This window comes from Melanerpes formicivorus, unplaced genomic scaffold (assembly GCF_026170545.1).
Source record: "Melanerpes formicivorus ecotype bairdi unplaced genomic scaffold, bMelFor1.0.p_v2 SCAF_19, whole genome shotgun sequence".
NCBI lineage: Eukaryota > Metazoa > Chordata > Aves > Piciformes > Picidae > Melanerpes > Melanerpes formicivorus.
The window spans coordinates 9,750,748-9,770,711 of NW_027142371.1; the positions used below are offsets into that span (position 1 = coordinate 9,750,748).

A 19,964-nucleotide genomic window follows, 5' to 3' on the forward strand; every position below is an offset into this window, starting at 1 on the left:
TTACTTTCAATATACCTTTCACGTGTATAATTGGCATTTAAAGGCAGGGAGACAAATTATATGAGCCACAAAAAATCTGAGCCTTACTTTTTTTCTTTCTTTCACTTTGGTGCTAGTTTCACTGTCACCTGCGTTCCTTAATCAGAAAAAACCACACCTTTAAACAGTACATTTAAAAATACATTTTCTAAGTCTTTCTCCTACTTGTGATGCATGCACTAAGGATTCAAACAAACATACCTACTTATGTTTTCACATCCATTTTGAAACACACATTCATCTCAAACCCTAAAAGATGCGCTTATTTCCTAATGACCATTAAGAACACACTGTAACAATGTGCTCCTTTGCTGGCTGATCATTAACAAAACCTCTCCCCTTCTATTCAGTTTATAACCACATAGTATTCCACCAAGAGAACTAAAGCTGTTTTCTTTACGAAATACAATCTTTCATCAAATCATGAAACACCCTAGGACGCCACAGCAGCTGTGTTTACCACATAAAAACAACCCACAGTGAAGATATTGTCATGCATACATTCCCTGGAATGCTGGAGAATGCAGACAGTACTGTAATTAATAGTCAACAGATTAGGACACAACGTAACATCCCTACCCTTTTTTGGTTGGATCTATACGAACACTCAGTTCAGTAACACTCAATTCTTGGGCCTAAAAAAGTAAATAAATAAGCAGTGAAGCTTTTCATTTGTTACACAATTTGAATAAAATTAGCTTTGCTGTCTGATGGCCTGTTTAAGAGTGCTCCACAATTAACTTACAATGACTAATTTATATCTTAGAAATTTAACAACAGAGATGATAGTTGATACCAGTTTGAACTGGCAGCATCTCAAAATACACTAGTTTCTATTCCTTTGCTTCAGTGCCTTCAACTCAGTAGGATCCTCTGAGTCATAAGAAGCAAAACTATCTTTTGTTGTCTTTTGCTTTTATCTTAGCTGGATTTTTAACTCAAACATCTGGGCAAAGTTGTCTTTAGAAAAGGGACTTAAGAATGGCAGTACTGCTTTCAAGATAATAGAAGTCAAAACTTATGACACTCCTAGCAAATGAATTTATTCTTCATTCAGGAAGGCACTGTAATAGCTTTAAGGGGTTAGAACACATTTGTACCATTATACATTGCAAAGTGATGGAGCTATTAGCAGGGCAAACTTTCCCCCCCACTCCCATTTAGTTCAATGATATAATTTGAACTCCTAAATGTTAATGATACTTTCATAAGACATTATTTGATTGAGCTCCTTTACATTCTATTCATATCAATTTCAGTTATATTCTTACTCCAAGCTTTATTGTAGGCTCATCAAACCCACTGATGTTAAAGTTGTAGATGTCATCCCTGTCAAACAGACACAGAGAGCAATTTTGCGACTGAATTAATGAACATTGCACAAAGTTAGGTATGGGTAGCTAAGAACTGTTTGGAAATATTTAACTACTTACGTTATATGAGTAGCAGTTGTATTAAGAGCAGGAATAGATCTCCTAGCCTGAAGCTCTTCCTGTATGTAAGAAAGAAGTTAACTCTCCTATCAGATCTGGACTATGCATTTGTACTCACTGTCATCTCAAAAAGCACTTTCTTTACTATGAGCATATGAAAAATATCAAGCAGCTTCTCAGAATTCCACTTGATTTGCAACAGTGCAACATGGCAAAAAGCAACAAGAGCTAGTAGAAACGAACTCTCTTAGTATTAACTTAAGTGTACCAACAAAACCTCAGACACCCCACCCCCAAATATTATTTTCCACATACTGTCTACATCTCACTTAGGAATTTTAGAATCTCATTTACTATATTTTTAATTAACATCTACAGATACTTAACTTTCAGCGATATTTGTGAATTTTCACTTTACATCTACTAGCTTACCACTTTATTTGTACTTATACCACATAATGAAAGCAAGTCCAACAAAAGCAGTAAGATGTTACCTTGAAGACAGAGGATTTATTTAAATGTGGCCTAAAAAATGAGGATGTATTTTGTTAAATGCTAATTAGAACACATGCATCAGAATACTGCTTATTTAAATAAAAGCTTTACCAAACAACACATTTATTCAGGCTTTTAAATACAAAACCAATGCAGCAGCCCCTGTCATCTTTGCACTCTAGAATAATTCTCCCCAGATCACACAGCAATACTGCAGTTTCTACAAGTCTCACAAGTCCCTATTTAAAGGCTGAAAAGATGACACAGCCAATCTATTGCAGTCCTTTGTCATCCAGGTACAACCAAACACGGCAGGTCTGTAACTGTGTGTAAAGTACATCTCCAAGCACCAGTTCCAGCAAGGTAAGACTAATTTTCTTATTTAAGAAAGTCTGTTACAATTTAACTCTCTAACAGTCAAATCTTTCAGGGAGAGCTAATAACTTAATCAGAAAATTGATGATTGAATGCAGGTTTGACACCCAAATTATGATGACAGGATGGTGACACCCAACATGTGCAGTGCCCACAAACTATCTCACGAATGAGCAAAGACCACCAAATGTTTCTAACAGCCTTGGTAGTTATTTCAGCTACTAGAAATATAAAGACTACAAGAGAAGTGATGAAAAGATTCAAATAAAAGCATTATGTGAAGTAACTGTAGATAGAGGATTAGACCAGAAAAAGAATAAGCACAAGAGTAGTTTACATCATACCTGTTAAAACTCGAAGAGTTGCCTGCTTTGCTTTTATCATCAGCATTTAGTTTATATCTGTCACTGATTTTACTTATTAGTGATTTTGTTGCATCTGTTATTTCTTTAGACTTAGTTTTCTACAAAAATAGAATTTAAGACCCAATTTTGAATCCATTCTATTGAAGGGCAAAGCTGCAAATAGAAGTACAGGTTCCAAAAATATCACCTAGACTTCATTACATGTCTTCTAGATGTACTAAAGCACCTTTCTTGGAAAACCATTTTCCCTTACATTGCCTGAACAGTGAGCAATAAAACATCATTTTAGCAGATGTTGGGAATTTGTGTACTATAGCATTTAAAATTGAATTAGGAAGTGTAAGTTGGGGCTTATTTCAGATTTTTTAAAAAGAAATTCAGAGCAAATTAATCTTAATCAAGCCCCAATAAAAAAGTAACAGTGAAGCTATTCATTTCACCCAGTTTCAGTGGAAAGTTAGTTAAAATAAGTTTGTGACCAAGTGAAAATAAACCACAAATTCTGAAAGCCTGAAAATCTGACAAATCTCTTAGTTGCAAGTCAAAAAAATGAAGACAAAAACTCACAGTCTTTGATGGCATTGCATTTTCAGTCTCTTTTGCAAAGAGAACTTCAGATTCCTCATTTGTGGAATTATAATGCAAAGATGACACTACAGCTGAAAGAAAGGTTTTAAACAACGTTTCAGTAATAGCTTAAATAGTTTTCCCCAAAGTTGTGAGTTTCTTCCAAATGATGAACACACTGACTGTTCATCAAATGTTCTGCAATTTTCTTCCCTCACTCTATCATTTAATTTTCTTAGTTTCTGACTCTTTCTCACTTTGTTCATCTGGATAAATACTTAAACTAAATTAATGAACGTTGTATGTTTCACACTTTTTTTGCTTACAATAAAAAAAATTAACACAGAAAAAAACCCCCAAGCCCAGTTGTAGGTTAAAAATTCATCTGAAACATTTTCAACACCAACAGTTAAAGTGTGACCGTAACCTTGTTGGGATGCACGTGCCAACGATGGATTTCGCTTTTGCATGTCATCAGCTGTTATGTTCTTCTCAGGAACAGAGCATGCTCTTTTTTTCCACGTTTTGGTTTTATCCAAAGAACTCTCTAAAAGATCAGATGGCCTACCAAAGGCAATACCATCCTACCATCAGTGAATTGCAGAAAATAAGTCTTAATTTTTATAAACATGCATCAGAAAATAGTGGTAATCATGTAGCCATCAATGCATTTCACATTGGTACCTAAGCCTGCGATCAATGTCCAATTAACCAGCACACTGGAAAAATGACACTTTCAGAAACAACATACTCTTTTAAGTCAGCTTCAAAAAGGCAAGAATTGAATTTAGAAACTCTGTGATGTGTCAAATCTATTACTTGTTTTGGCTCAGTTCTCTTAAACCCATGTGTCATTTGTATTTTACCTTTTGATGCCAGCTGAAAGAATTACTCTCCTTGTTGCTGCTAACCCTTACTTAAACTCCTACTCTGATCTTGCCAGTGAGCATTATTTTCATAACAGATTCACCAATTTAAAGTCTGATTAAGACAATAATATAGTATTGTTGATGAAACAGCTGTGGCAAACAAGAGAGCTGGTTTGGTGCCAGGAATTTCAGCATTAAAAAAAGTCAAGTGACATAAAAGCGGCCTGACTTAGACAGCCAACAGTTCTCTGAGGGAAGACAAGACAATAATTTTGGCATTTTCTAAAACTATGCAACAAAATTTCTATTCTAGCAACACTTGAAAATGCTGCCTTCAACGTGAGTGACAACAGTGACTGGGTGTTTTTTCCCAATACTTACAAAGATTTGTTGCTTCTCCCTGGTGGCTGAGAATCAGGAACAGTATCTAGCACTTCATCTAAATGAGACATTAATTTGGCATCAATTACTATCATAAAAGAAATGGTCACAAAATATTAAAAGGACTATCAACACTTGTAAAATTACTTGCCTGAAATTTGCTTTTGTATGGCCTCAACTTCTGCCTCTGGCATAATTTCTACAGCTTCTTTAGGACGCATCTGCGCCAGTGGGAAAACACCCAAAAACCACATTAGTAAACAAGTACAGACAGTATAACCTCATAAACTTGGATTTTCTCTAATAAAATATAAATTTTTTTCCCCCATGTCATAAAAGCACTGATTCCACTACCTCCTCAGGTACTTTTGCCCCATTTCTGCTATTTGACTTCCTGATCCTCTGTTCTTTTTCACCAAATCCATTGTCTAGTGTACATCTCAGCCCAGTCTGAAAAGCACAAGTAACACTAATAATTGCAATCCATAAAAACAGAACGAGTAAAACCGTCCCAGAAAGTAACACTAGAAATATTCTAAACTACGTACTCTATATGCTAAAGCATTTTTCTAACGTTTAGCTGCACCAAAAAAATAATTCAGATTCCCAAAGCCCAGGATTTGACCTGAATCTGACTCAGAATGACACTGGGAACCAAAAATAGAAAAGTTCTAATGATGTTTTTGTTCAGTTGGAACAGAAGCAAAAGTACAAATACTCAGACTGCAGTCTGGTGATTAACTATGTAGTTTTGTTTGATTTTAGTGAATGTCTATTCAAAAATGCACCAAGCCCAATGCTATAAATGCTGTAAGCTTAAAACACTAACAATTCACAAGTACAGCGTATTTCAACACTGCATAAGGAGTTTGAGACTCTGCATACACTGTTCTCAGACTACATAAAGAACGAACTGTGGCTATAGTAAAAGACAATTAACTCTGGGGTCAGTACTGACTAGTGAATGCAAATCTTAACTTTTCTTACTTAAGAGTTCAGTCTAACTTTAGACATTATTAAACCTGAAACCCACAGGACAAGAAAACAAAATGAAGTAAACCACGCGTTTTTCTAGAAAGTCAGTTGCTGACTCCAGCTTTTTAGAATATGAATTAGGAAAAAACTGGAATATAAATAAAAGGGTATTCCAAGTAAAAGACTTAGCTACAGATGATATGCATACTCCAGTAGGTTTTTGATAAAAATTATTTGTTCTGGTCTCATTTACTGCAATATTGTTTGAACTTTCGGAAGAGCTCATCATTTCCAGAGGCATCTTATAGCGTCCTTTACAAGGAGTGGCTGAAAACAAAGCGAAGACATGTTAGAATTCTACTATAATAATTTTTGTGCTGACTGTGACATCAATATGAAGAGTTCTGCCCATGATCACAACTGTTGCAAAAACTTACAAATATTAGCCCATATTATTTAAAAATCAACTTCCTATGTACTTTCTACAATTTGGTTTGTTTCAGTTGAGTTACATGGAGGTTAATGAGCATATACTGTGGGTATCTGGAGACAAACAATGCATTTTACAGTCTGGCTCTAGTAGGAAACAGCTGGTCACCTATTTAAGTTTTTATTGGAGTGCATTTTTGCTGGAACAGACTGTGTGGTTAATTTCTAAATAAAAAAGCCATGGAAGTTCTATATTGTTCCATCCTAATCTGAAAACTCTTTTCTAGCATCTGTTACTCTTCGTGTGACATGTGGATTTACATAACCAAGAATACTGATGCACCTAAGACAGTTAAAGCAAGAAAATCAGGTTTGTTAGTCATGCAAGTGCTGCCATTAGTTCTATCCCAAGCTTCTACTGGCCTTTGTTTTACAAATCTCCCCCTTGTATAAAATCTTAAATATCTGTTACAGTAAGAATGGTAACAGGAAAGTGTTAACTGCTATTTGTGATAGTCTCATTATTTTCTCTGAAAGAAGCATTTTTGAAGTAAGTGTCGGTAGCACTGGATTTGTGCTGCAACCTTGCAGTGGATCCTACCTTGCCCACTAGCCATATAGTCAACTGCCCCTTAAGAAACACATGCAGTTTCTAAAGAGTAAAACGCAAGTGACAGTTGTCAGTGATAGACACTGGAAAATTCTGATATTACACTGCAACTCCTGACAATTCTTTAAATCAAGATCATAGGAGGACTGAGATGAAAATATTTTTTAGCTTTTTTAATTGAATGCTGTCTTTTGAACTTGCTCCAGCACAAACAGCAGCACTAAAAAGGAAAGGTGACCTTCAGCTGTTGGGAATGCATATGCAGCTACTGTCCTGCATCGTGTCTAGTACCAAGTGGTCTAATTTAACAATCTCAATTTTAAAGCACCTGTTAGAGAGATTTTAGAAGTTCTGCTTTTCATTTCCAACTCTGTAAAGGATCACAATTCATTCTTGCATTTCAAAGAGGATTTATAGCATATTTTTTTACCTTGGAAGTATTTGTAAACTTACATGTGCTAGCAAATGCCAGTGGACTCCTTGCGGGAAATCTCGCAATTCCAGGAATAAGCACAGATGCTTCTGACACTTTCCTTTTACAAGATGCAGTTATCTGGAGGAATGGAAAAAAATATTATTTAGATAGAAAAAAACCTATTATTTAGATATTTAGGAATGAAACAGAAGATTTTAGAAAAACCTATTTCCAAGAATCTTTTGAACACTTTCTGCTACTAGAATGTCAACTACTGTTGTTGCACATACCAATGATGTACTCTTAAGTATTTTTAAAATAAGATTGGTGATTGTTGCTTTCTGAACTAATTCAATAAAATATAGATAAATCCTGTCTGTTGTTAACAATCAAGATAACCAGGAGTTTCTGCATAGGTATCACACCAGCAAGACCTCTGGAACAGTTTCACTAGACTAGAATAGAATACAATCAACCAGGATGGAAGAGACCTTTCAGATCATCGAGTCCAACCTCAATGATCTCAAAAGTCTCTTCCAATTTGGTTAATTCTATTCTATGCTACTGCTACCAAGACAGGCACTGTGGCACTGCGTTATCTTTTCCCCCCATCCACGGCATAGCTGTATTCAGCCCTGGTAACACCATAAAGAACCACTCAATTTCAGAGTGAATGCGGGCAAAAATAAACACCAGGCTTAATGAACTGGACTCTTCCAAGTTTAAACCACAGAATCAGAGGAGCAGTCCCATGACAGTGTGGTTTGATTAACCAGAATAGAGGATTCTCCTTGACAAGCACATGCTTTTTGTAACCATCAGTCTTTGTGAATATCCAGCATACAGGACTTGTCTCTAATTACAGCTATTATAATAGCTGAATATTAGTCAGCCTCCAGAGGCTATTCCTGACTCTCACATAAGAGATGTAAGCATGTCTTGAAAACATTTATCTTTAAAAAGAATTCTCAGATATAATGGGTTACAGAATATTAACACTTCCTTTTTATTTGTGTGACATTGTTTTAGTTTCAAGATACATTATGAGAAATTGTTATACAAAGGGGATTTATGTAGCTTCATTACAAAACCAAAGTTGTATTAATTAATTAACATCAGGTTTATATCACACAGTACAATATTTAAATTTACTTGCTTTTTTAATGTGCTGTTTTCTGTTTTGATGATCCTACTTACCTTGGAGCAATCATCTTTGCTTTTTTCTTGACTGTTATTTTTATTCTGAGTCCTCGAAGGTCCAGGAAGCTGCCGGGTTTTGTACTTAGTGAGTTTTGCCCCTTCAGAATTTTCTTCCAAACATGGTGACAACTGGCTTTCTGGTACCACAAGCTATAAAGTATTTTGCATTTTAAAAGGTTTTTTTATCAATATTAGAATTTTATTATGTTTTATATTTATACAGACATGAGCAATTTCTTTACCCTAAGCAGCATACCCCTCAGTGTAGATTTTTATAAACTTCAGAGCTTATATATAAACATGTTTTTTATATATATATATAAAAACTTTTAGTTTGAAAAGCATCCAACCTGTTATTTTTGCTAGAAAGGATGGGTTATCAAATCACAACTCACAGAAAAACTTCCCCTGTGTATCTCTAAAGCTTTGGATGTTAATGTTATCTCCTCAAATATACAATACATATCAGAAATCACTTAACTGGTTTGAGAGTTATTTTTCTTTACTGGCATTTTAGAAGCCCTTGTTGTTATGGTCAATGCTCATAAATTAGCCAATAATAAGACTAAATATAAAACCCGAGACCCCACCTGGAGTACTGTGTCCAGTTCTGGAGCCCCTATTACAAGAGGGATATGGAGGTGCTGGAACGTGTCCAGAGAAGGGCCACAAGGATAATCAGAGGGCTGGAGCACCTCTCCTATGAGGACAGACTGAAGGAGTTGGGGCTGTTCAGTCTGCAGAAGAGAAGGCTCCGAGGTGACCTAATTGTGGCCTTCCAGTATCTGAAGAGGGCCTACAGGAAGGCTGGGGAAGAACTTCTCAGGATCTCAGGTAGTGATAGGACTAGGGGGAATTGAATGAAGCTGGAGGTGGGGAGATTCAGGCTGGATGTGAGGAGGAGGTTCTTCACCATGAGAGTGGTGAAACCCTGGAATGTGTTGTCCAGGGAGGTGGTCGAAGCCCCGTCCCTGGGGGTGTTTAAGAGCAGGCTGGATGAGGCTCTGTCCAGCCTGATCTAGTGTGGGGTGTCCCTGCCCATGGCAGGGGGGTTGGAACTAGATGATCCTTGTGGTCCCTTCCAACCCTGAATGAAACTATGAAACTATGAAAACAGCCATCTCAGTGTGCTGAAGCAAAATACCTGTGATCCACTTTCATCAAAGACGACATGCACAGTTGTTTTGGCAACAGATGCAGAGTGCTTCTTACTAAAGCCCTACAAAGTGAGTAACAAACTACGTGTAACACTTCACTGACTTTTTTAATACAAAAACCAGAAAGAAAATATTTAAGTCAGAAAACATAAGTAGCTGAAATCAGGTTATGGGAGAAAACAGATTCTGCAAGCTTGCAGAAGCTCTACTCCTCATTGAGTTTCTAGTCTCTAAGAGTTCAGCGCAAAGTAATTTATCACAGGCAGTAAGGAATAAGCTACAGCTTCCTAATTTTTTTTACTGAATGAGTAAATTCCTAAGAGTGATAAGCATAATGAAAAAAGGGACAGGTAATGGATCATTTCTGAAAAACTTCTGTATTTGTAAGCATCCAGTTTTTCTGTTTCTGAAAAATTCTAAATGCAAACAGTGACATTGATCACACATGGTGATCCCTTTCTGGACAGTTACATTTTGATACAATTATTTTTAAATCTTAAATTCATGGATTTGTTTAGGCTGGAAGAGATCTTTAAGATCATTAAGTCTGTTAATCCAGCACCGCTGGGCCACCACTAAACCACGTCCTTCAGCACCACATCTCCACGGGTTTCCAATCCTTCCAGGGACAGGGACGCCATCACTTCCCCAGGCAGCCTGTTCCTGCGCTTCACAACTCTTTTGGGGAAAAAATTTTCCTAATGTACAACCTAAACCTCCCCTGGCACATCCTGAGGCCATTTTCTCTCATCCTCACTAGGTACCTTTACCGAAACTTAAGATACAATAGGAGAAACGCTGCTCTGTGTTGGCAGTGTTAAGCAGAAACTCCTGGTATAAAGAGACACCGATCATCACAGCTCTAACAACACTTACATGGCAATGAGACACTTATTTTGAATCACAAACTATTTGAAAAGGTGTTTAAATCTTACCTTACATTTACTAAGTCCATATATCTTTCTGGTAACATCTTTGATTTCCAAGATAGAATCAAAATACAAATAAAATTTCAGTCCTTCTTGATTACCCACGTTCATTGGACTTTTGAGAGCTATTGTTAATAGCTTCCTTGAATCTTTTTCTGGAGGAAACCAACATTTGAAAAGTAGTTTCAGCGTGATTTAACATCTCATATCCTGCTCATCAATACATAAAGCTTACATGTCTTCATCAGTTCGGCTATTAAGATGTACACTTAATTCACTGAAACCTGTAATCAATTTTCTTAGTGCAGTACTTCAAGATTCAATCTTTTAGAAATATCTATCCTGTTGAATTTTCTTTGAAGGATATTTATTGTAGCTACAGACAAATTATTACTTACAAAACTAACAAGTTTAAAAATGCATGCCATTATCTTATGCCTTGTTCTCCACTGCAATGAGACATTATTTTTAAATTGTCTTAATAAAATAAGACCTGCATGCCCAAAATGCAAAATCCTATTCCTGAGAAAAACAGTACCCACAATATTTTAAAGTGGGAATTTCTGCTCTGCTGACAACTATGTCAGGATTTTAGAAATAATCACTCCAAGGTGACATGTACTAAAAGGTTGCACTTTTGAGTGCAAATACCTTCAACGGTGTAGAGGTCTACCTCCTCTTCTGGTATAATGACTGTTTCCCACTGAAGTGCCTTGCATGAAAAAAAAAATGCATTTTTAAAGCTAGAAAAGCATGAGCAGTGGTCAGAAAATTATTTAGAGAGGACACATTTTCAACTTTTCAAATTCTCTGTGACAAGCACCTCAATGAACACAGCCTTCATTGATAACAGAAAAGCTTTGGTAGAGACATTTATGCAAACATTTTGAATCTCATCTACAAAAACTGGAAGTGCAATTAAGTAAATGGCTTCTTATTCATGCCTACATATGTTAAATTTTTTTTGCCAATAGCATTAGAAAGTCTTACTTTGAAATTGTTTGATCCAAATATGTACACCAAATCCAGCTGTGTTTTCCTGCTTCACTCACACACAACTACCATATATTGATGTGGGGGAAGAAGTTTGATGGCCTTAAAAGAATGTTTATCTACTGCCTCAAATCAGCATAGCACAACAAACAAAAAGTTAGCTTACTGCATCAACTGCCACATAGAAAGATATACTTCTGCTACCAACATTGAAATCAACCCAAAATTCTTCCAGATTTTCATCCATTGGTATCTGTAGCTACAGGGAAAAAAAAATAAGACAAAAGAGCTGAAAGCAACAATGTATGCCACCTAAAAGGCTTTCAGCTACAGTCTGACAAATTTTAAATATGTGCACATCTGTAAACTGAAAAAAGTAATTTCTCAATATTTCTTGATTCTTATCTCTTAATTCTTTAGCCACACAAAAAATCTGTGTCTATATGACTAATTCTGTAACTTACTTCATAGTTATCAAGAGCTGCTGATAGGCAAGGATATGTGAAAACCCTGTAAGAAAAAGATATTTTGTCAAGTATCCTGAAATGCTGTAAGCACATTTTCCTCTGGCAGGGGGGTTGGACTAGATGATCTTCCGAGGCAAAGGACTGAATTACTGATCTTCTTTACTATTTAATGGTTGGGATTTTTTTTCATATCTTAACTCTATGATTCTTTGACTTTATACCACAGCAATATTAGCCCTGTTTGCTTGTATTATTCCAATTCAGAGTTTCTGAAAACCATTTTTTTGTGATACAAAGGTTACAAATGGACACAAAATCCGACAAAGAACATGTATTTACTTTAAAAGCAATGTTACCTTCTTTTGTCTCCAAGCATGCCATTCACTTGGTTAAGGAATTTTCTGCAATCCTATTCAAAGAGAGAAATTTCTTAAAGAATTGTAAAATACAAGTTTGCTTCCCCATAAATACTTTTTATATGACTTACTGTTTCAAACTCAGCATCTTTAATCCCTTTAAATGCATTGGACACAAATTCCATCGAAAACCACTGGCACGCCAGTTCTTCTCTCTGTTTCTGTGACACCATTCTGCATAAAGCTTCTGTAATGGCTACCTGCAGGTCATAGTCTACAGCACAATACATTTTACAGGAGGAGCAGATTTAAAGATACTACTCATGTGAAAAAAATGTTCTAAGGTAGAAAATTAATATAAGCAGTGCAGAATATTTCATATATCACACTGTATCCAGATATATAACATGTAAGATATATACAGATAAAGAACTACGAGAACAGAGATAATTAAAGGATGTATGTTTCAAAATGAAATTTCAGCCGAACTTTCAAGGACTGTTAAAAATAACACTGGACACGTAAGAAAGAGGTAAGATACTTTCAACTTTTGCTTGTCTGAACTGGAAAACTGTTGGATTACTAGTGATCCCTGAGAGAAGTTACAGTAGTACTAAACATTGCTAGCAGTTCACTGGCAAAAAGGACTGACTTCCTTATGAGCTTGTGATATTTTAAAACTTCTGTTGTAGAGAAGAAAAAAGACTGAAAACGTCAAAAAGCCACACACTGCATACATCTGAAATATTCCAGTTTGCAGACTGTTTGTCACACAGTATTAGTATTTTTCAGAGGACTGTGGCTGTAACATTCTGTGGCTTTTGTCTCTGGATTTTTAACATCTGCATGTGATTTTTAAGAAGCTCAACACTAAGTCACTTATTCAGTCCCATGCTCACCTCCAGCATCCAGGATTCTTTCTCCCATGCCACTCCTGCCAAAAACAGTAGCATTTCATCAAAATACAACAGGCACACAAAGCATAAAAGAGAAGTTTTACCTACAAGCTTTAAATGTATGAGAAAAAAGCCCTGATTCCCCTAAAGAATCAAAGGGCTATCTGTTATGCTAAGGATATACTAATGGGGAAGTGAACCATCTCACATATACAGTTTTTATTCTATTTATTTTTGTAAATGCCATAAAAAAATTCCAATATGAACAGCTTATTCTTATTGATTCACTGTGCTTTACATACATATTCTTAGAAAAAAGAGTTTAATTACTTTAAGACAACAGGGATAAGAACAAGCCTAATTCAGACTGAGAAACAGGTAAATTTTGTTTTTCAGTGGAGAATAACACATAAGACTTGCCCACAGCTGCTACCACTGGCAATACAATAGTGAATACAGAAATCAGTTAAATGGCAATGACTTAGCATGCATTACAAACAGCCTAGAAAGAACTGTCTTCCCTGTGAGGCAAGTTACATAATGATAGAAAAATTGTACTGAAGATTATTTACATGGCAAGCAACATTTCCTTTGTAGAAAATATCCTTTTCCTGGCATCTCGAGGTGTGCTGTCAAGGATTAAATTAAATTTTCTTACTACCTAAGAGTGGAAAAAAGTGAGTAAGATTAAATGTAAAATAACTTAAGTTCAAGTTATTCTTATACTGGGCCCTTGTAATATATTTCAAATCACTGAAGAAGATAGCCTACTTAACTACAAAGCAGTAAGAGACAATGAGTTCATCTGACCTTAGGTGGTGTTCTCTTGATATAGCCACCTCAATTTCAATAAATTACATTTACAACTGATGTTCACATTAAAGCTAAAGTGTTATGCTGCTTCTTTAAAGGATTAAATACAAAAATAACCCCACCTTTCAGAGCTAGAGTTCTGGCCACAGTTGATTGCTGAGCTAAAGTCTACTTTAAACTTACCTTAACAAGCTTTTCTTTTGGGGATGCAGCTCTACAAAATACTTTTTTGTTAAGTTGCCCTTTCTTTAGAGAGGAGGAAAACCCCATCAATCTGATCAATTACTAACATAAATAGAAATCTGCAGTATGCCAAAGGGTATACAAATTTCCTGCAACTACCTGAAGAATTCACAACGAACAATCCTAATGTTATTTATGTCAGCTGTAATAAAGTGTATTATTCTACACACTTTTATACAGCTTTCTCATCAGAATCTTTATACCATTGTTTGGTGATTTATTGTCCAAAACAGGCCTGGGAAAAAAAACCCAAAAAATAAAACAAACCACAAAACTCCACAACCAACCAAAAGAACAACCCTGTCCAAGACAAAAACAACAAAAACGTACTCCCAGAGAAATGTTAAACCATCCTTCTGATACTGAATCACTACCATATTCTGGGTTTGGTAGCAGCTGTACAAGTAATTATCTGCAAAAAGTCTGTTAAAACACTAACCAGAAAAGTGTTGCTTAGAAAGAAGAATATTTACCTCCTGCTGAACATAAACACTAACTCTCGCATCAGCAATAAGGGTACATGTTCTCAGAACAAAGTTTTCTGCTACTTGCATTTTACCTAATAAGGGGTGGGGGGAAGATACAGGGGAGAGAAACAAACAAAAAAAATTTATTCAGCGCGTACTATGGTGGCCCTCCACCAGCATTTCATTCAGAAATGTGTTCCTTTCCATATAAGGTTGATATTTCAGAACAATTATGACAGAACAGTTATTTCAATTTACAGTAAATACAAGTTTACAATGTCTTGGTTCCTGAGTGTTTCCTAAGTCCCCTGGGCATGAGATTATTTTCAAAGTATAACTGGATCAATTCTATAACTTAACTCCATGAGATATAATTCAGATCCTGGATTTTATCTACCCAGGAACAAGGAAATGAATCTTTTGATTGTGACAGCATAATAGCGTAATAGCCTGCAGTGACTTTCGACTTACTGCTATGCTGAGAGGTAAAAGCAGAGATACTCATGATAACAAGGTCAGTAAAAGATACTGTGCTAGGCCAGTAGTTTAGAAACAAGATTCTTTTTAGGAAAAACTCAGTTTGATTGCCATCCCTGAAGAGACTAAACAATCCTACTTTTTCATTACTGATATCACCAACTTTACACAGAAATCTGTCAGCAGAGAAAATTAATCAAAGCTGCAGCTGATATTTAAGCATTTTTCATATGAATGAAAGTGTTTGTGCACAGAACAGGCTACTTGAGGACAAACCCTTTTATGTTAATTTATTAGCTCAAGCATATAGATTTGGCTGCATATTTAGACTGAGAATCTTTGTACCACCCTCATGATACATGTTCTTGTCAGAACTACCTTTCCCCTCAAGGTGCCTCTACAAGTAGTGAGTTATTTTAACACCAACAACATTAAAATGTCTCTTTCGGAATACTTAATCATACCTAGTGCACACTATTTTAAGCTCACCTTCACGTCCGCTATCACATATAGCCTACAATAAAACCAAAACAAAGCACATGATTTTGATACTGTAAATATCACAGCACAAAGATCAGCTAACATGTACCTAAAGCAAGTATTCAAAAAGTAATTAAGGCTTTCAAATAAGTTCATCCTTAATGAAGAACATAAAAGACTGCTTCTAATACCAATTGTGGCTTCAAAAAACTATACTTCAACTAAATTTATGGAAATCACCTCCCTACAGAAAATTTTCTTTATTAACAGAAAACCCACAGATTTTATATACTTGGAGTCCTGGGATTAGCATATCAATAATCAAAATTAGAGCAAGATGTAATTTTTTTTGTTCATTGAACACTTATATTGTTGGGGTTTAAAAATGTTATTTCATGATGCTAACATGGACAGAAAAACAGTATGAATGCAGGCAGACCATTTATCCAAAAAGACTTACAATCTATTGCAGGAAATTATTGTAATGTTAGTGCATTAGAATGTCTTTTTGTTGATAAACTTGTATGAATTCTTTTGGCAAACACACACAATGCATTTTATTATCACCATAGTTTTACCAGCAACACATTGAAGAAATCCTCGGCCAGATTTATAAGCGCTTCAGTCTTTTCAGTTCCACCAAGGATGACAATTTCTTTTACCTTTTCAAACCAATTAGCCATGTAAAGGGAAAAGAAAATCAATTTTAATAGCATAGAAAAGGGCAGCAGTTTGTATTATACTTCAGTAAAATACAAACTATACAAGGTATAAGTCAGCAACGTTACCAGTCTGCTGAGTGTACTTTAGTCCCAGACTACAAATTTTCATTCACACTAAAAAGATGTATGTGATTTCAAACTAATATAATTTCTGCAGTTGACTTTCTAACAGAAAAATTAGAGGTATACTTTTAGATCTGCCATCACAGACAAAAAAAAGCTGACAATGGTTGAGTGACAAAGTTTGTTTGTAGTTGTGATTATAAGCATGAAGTTAACAGTGACATTCATCTCACATTACTATTAATGTTATTCAAAGAAATTCCTGGTGAAAAAGGAACTAGTGTCTATTTTTCAGTATACTCATTATGTCAAGTTACACATTATTAACACATTTAACATGCAATTTGAAATACCAACAAGTAATCAGACTAGCATTATAGTCTGTTTAAGGAACAGGTACAGTATCACTGTTGTGAGCACTCTCAAAAAAAGTATAAAACTCCATCAGGAAATTCCAATTCCTGACTCAAAAGTAGAACAGCAAGCTCACATAAAAAGGTCTCATCTTCCTGCAATTGCTGGAAACATATCTAAATGATATCTTGCATAACTTGAAAATCCTTCACTGTGGCAGAGCCATAAGAAGCCACTTGTCAAAAAACATTTATATCTCAAAAATGTTTGTTGCAAAGCTGTAAAAAAAGTCAATTTAGAAATAACCAAATGGAACACTCAGCTGTTCAGTACTGAAGCATTACTTATACATGCTTCATTAATTTTAGTGTTTCTAGAAGTTCACGTATGCTTTATGGTTTTACTTATCCTTCCGATAAGACCAAATTTCATCATTGCCGGCAGCCCATCTTCTCCTGCTATGCTGACTTGTTTCCCATGTTTTTCAATACAGTTTAGTACAGTGCAAACGCTTCTGAATTCTTTTTTGTCAAGTTCCTGAAATTGAAATTACAACATAAGCTTTAGTGAACAATTGTAGAAGAACCTGCTTTTAATTAACTGGACGCATTCTTCTTCTCCAAAGCATCCTAACTGCAGGTTGCAGGAGGGATTTCACTCTTCAATGTTATTTCACCTTTTTAAAATCAGCTGCCAGTATAAACCAAGGCCAATGAAAAAAATGTTTTTCAGATTATTAAAACGACAATATAGGTGATCAGGATGTAATGATTATGTTACCTGACAGAGAAGCTTGTCCAATTTGTTGACAAACTGTTTGCTGCATTTGTAAGAGACATTTTCACAGTTTTCTGTTGCCAGAAATTGTTCTAATGACTGGAAAGCTTTTTTTCTTGTAGCGTCATCGATTAACTTTTCAAACTGTCAGCAACACAAGAATACAAAGCAACTTTATTACTGTATGCTTCAGACTGATACCAAGTTAACTGCTGAATTCTAAGAAAGTATTTTCATCACAAAATCATTACATTTAAAACCTGACATACAGAACACCATATCTAATACATTAATCATACAAATACTTAATCAGAGCATTTATTTGCCAGTTTTTCTTAACTGAATGGTGGGGTAAAAGTTTACAGAAGTGTTCATTGTGTTAACACCCCTTCCTTGGTACATTTAATACTTTGCATTTCTAAGTTTCATAGTTTCATTCAGGGTTGGAAGGGACCACAAGGATCATCTAGTTCCAACCCCCCTGCCATGGGCAGGGACACCCCACACTAGATCAGGCTGGACAGAGCCTCATCCAGCCTGCTCTTAAACACCCCCAGGGACGGGGCCTCGACCACCTCCCTGGACAACATATTCCAGGGTTTCACCACTCTCATGGTGAAGAACCTCCTCCTCACATCCAGCCTGAATCTCCCCACCTCCAGCTTCATTCCATTCCCCCTAGTCCTATCACTACAAAGTTATCACTAACTTTAAAAGATACTCATACATTTGAATACCACTGATTGTCTCAACTATTTTGTCACTACCAGTTACAACTAGATTTAATATTCTGATCCCGAGTATCATCCCAACTGATTCACATATGTCAAATGCATACATTTCATCAGTAACCATTTCCAATTCCTCTAGCTTTTACTTAGCACTAACCTACATCGAGGATTTTCTTTCTATCACATTGTTTGTCATACTGCAAATTATAATTAAATACCAGAAGCACTTTAAGTGAGTAATTAAAATAATCAATACTCATATTCTGGCCCATAAGCACATACCTGGAACTCTTTCCTGGCTGCCATTTTTGCAGTTCATCTACTCAGCTGCAAAAGGGAACAATCATCATTTGATCAAAACACCATTCACTGACATACTCTTCCAGAAGGTTTTGCAAACACCTCAGTTATCAGTCAACATATGTTACAACTTCCAAAATTTGTCAGTCATATGAATACTGCTTAAGAAATTAAATCAGGGATGTAAAGAAACATCCTGACATAAAGCATTGCTTAAAACAAGAGTGGAAGAAACATCAACTTTGGCAAGGGAAGACCAGAGGGCTCTGCAGCAAAGCCTCAGGGTTTCTCAGAAAGAGGATGAAGATGGCCAGTTACTGTCAACAGCAAGTTATTCATTACAGCTAACAGCTGAACTCCAGAAGGGCCTCATTATAAAAGGGCAGATTAAAACAGTTAAGAAAAATGTAGTAACTGCATGCAAAGAAAACGTCTTAACTTTCATACAGCAATAGGCTCTGAGGTGCCTATTACCACCAAAAACTACAATCTTTTAAGTTACAGCTTTCTGAAAACAGTCTTAAGCAGACAAACGTATTTGCAAAGTTTACATGTAAAAACCCCAAACTTTCTCGTGCTTTGGGTATATTCATCGAAGTCAACCAATCTCTGTGCAGTCTCAGCCTCCCCATGCCACAAACTACGTAGAATTAGACAAAGCAGAAGGAAGTAACAATCAAAAACAGGGCACAACCTCTGTAGAATAAGCAACTGTGAATGCATACTAGGCATTTCTGTGCTCCTAAATAATACAGAAATAACGAATACAGGGCGGGGTGTTTATTATTGTTTTCCAACACAAGAACCCAACAGCCTGCATTAAAGCCTTTAGTATTCCCTCACAAGTCTCGTCTCCCCCCGGTCGGATAACCCAGAGAAAATATAAACCCCTTCTAGGTGCCTTCCCAATGAAGCAGACCTCCGCCCTCAAAACACAGGCAGCCTCTGGCATCTCCCCCAAGACCTTTGTAACTGAGAATAAGTGCCCCGCAGTGCTCTCTGCCTCCTCAGCAGCTAGGCCCGCCCCATAGAGGGACCAGCTGACCTTGGGGCGGCATGGCGCCGCTTACCTCACGGCCCGAGCAGAAAAAAAAGCGCCATTTCCCACCACCCAATCACTGAAAGCGCCGGCAGTCTCCAACCAACCACCGCCCGCCAGGGCGGTAAAAGGACCAATCGCCAGTGGAGATCGGGACGGTGGGAGGTTTTTCCTTCCTCTGTCTGTTGGTCTGGCGGCTCTCGTTCGCCTGGATGCCTGTGGTGCTGCAGCGCGCGAAGTGTTTGCGGAGCGTGTGCTGCGGTCAGGGCAGCGGGGTGAGGCGGCTGCAGGAGGACGGGGAAGCCGCTTCGGTGGAGAGGTTTTCCTAATGTGCAGTACAGTCAGTTTATCGGAGGGCTGTGCCTGCTGATCTCCTGTTATACTGGATTTATATTTCAAACTCGTTATCCATAGCCGGTATTTAGAACACTGATTTCAGTGCATGGTGTAGACAAGAATTAATGGGCGTGAATTTGCTAGACCACTGTAACTTATTCGTATACTTACTTCAGAAACACTTTCACTACCACCAAGTGCCTGAAGACAG

At 36.6% G+C, this 19,964-nt stretch overlaps 1 protein-coding gene across 7 annotated transcripts in view; it reads right to left on the reverse strand.

Moving 5' to 3' along the window:
- Nucleotides 1-19,353, reverse strand: part of SYCP2 (synaptonemal complex protein 2) — a 33,159-nt gene extending 13,806 nt beyond the window's left edge. For 2 of the 7 annotated variants that reach the window (XM_068150037.1, XM_068150036.1), the window contains exons 1-26: nucleotides 16,010-16,909; nucleotides 15,441-15,465; nucleotides 14,481-14,566; nucleotides 13,524-13,612; nucleotides 12,955-12,989; nucleotides 12,187-12,329; nucleotides 12,056-12,108; nucleotides 11,697-11,742; nucleotides 11,399-11,491; nucleotides 10,891-10,951; nucleotides 10,246-10,394; nucleotides 9,298-9,372; nucleotides 8,151-8,303; nucleotides 6,992-7,091; nucleotides 5,708-5,826; nucleotides 4,879-4,974; nucleotides 4,676-4,745; nucleotides 4,525-4,582; nucleotides 3,702-3,838; nucleotides 3,275-3,366; nucleotides 2,687-2,805; nucleotides 1,967-1,997; nucleotides 1,473-1,531; nucleotides 1,311-1,368; nucleotides 619-674; nucleotides 88-136 (exon numbers count right to left, since the gene is read on the reverse strand). In XM_068150037.1, coding sequence (XP_068006138.1) covers nucleotides 88-136; nucleotides 619-674; nucleotides 1,311-1,368; nucleotides 1,473-1,531; nucleotides 1,967-1,997; nucleotides 2,687-2,805; nucleotides 3,275-3,366; nucleotides 3,702-3,838; nucleotides 4,525-4,582; nucleotides 4,676-4,745; nucleotides 4,879-4,974; nucleotides 5,708-5,826; nucleotides 6,992-7,091; nucleotides 8,151-8,303; nucleotides 9,298-9,372; nucleotides 10,246-10,394; nucleotides 10,891-10,951; nucleotides 11,399-11,491; nucleotides 11,697-11,742; nucleotides 12,056-12,108; nucleotides 12,187-12,329; nucleotides 12,955-12,989; nucleotides 13,524-13,612; nucleotides 14,481-14,566; nucleotides 15,441-15,465; nucleotides 16,010-16,147 — 2,190 coding nt within the window. In that variant the 5' untranslated portion in view covers nucleotides 16,148-16,909. Of the gene's footprint in view, nucleotides 1-87; nucleotides 137-618; nucleotides 675-1,310; nucleotides 1,369-1,472; nucleotides 1,532-1,966; nucleotides 1,998-2,686; nucleotides 2,806-3,274; nucleotides 3,367-3,701; nucleotides 3,839-4,524; nucleotides 4,583-4,675; nucleotides 4,746-4,878; nucleotides 4,975-5,707; nucleotides 5,827-6,991; nucleotides 7,092-8,150; nucleotides 8,304-9,297; nucleotides 9,373-10,245; nucleotides 10,395-10,890; nucleotides 10,952-11,398; nucleotides 11,492-11,696; nucleotides 11,743-12,055; nucleotides 12,109-12,186; nucleotides 12,330-12,954; nucleotides 12,990-13,523; nucleotides 13,613-14,480; nucleotides 14,567-15,440; nucleotides 15,466-16,009; nucleotides 16,910-16,978; nucleotides 17,108-17,350; nucleotides 17,492-18,360; nucleotides 18,406-19,297 lie in introns of those variants that run through there. The other 5 variants (XM_068150033.1, XM_068150032.1, XM_068150039.1 and 2 more) reach the window with 4 other exon arrangements.
- Nucleotides 19,354-19,964: the final 611 nt, after the last annotated feature.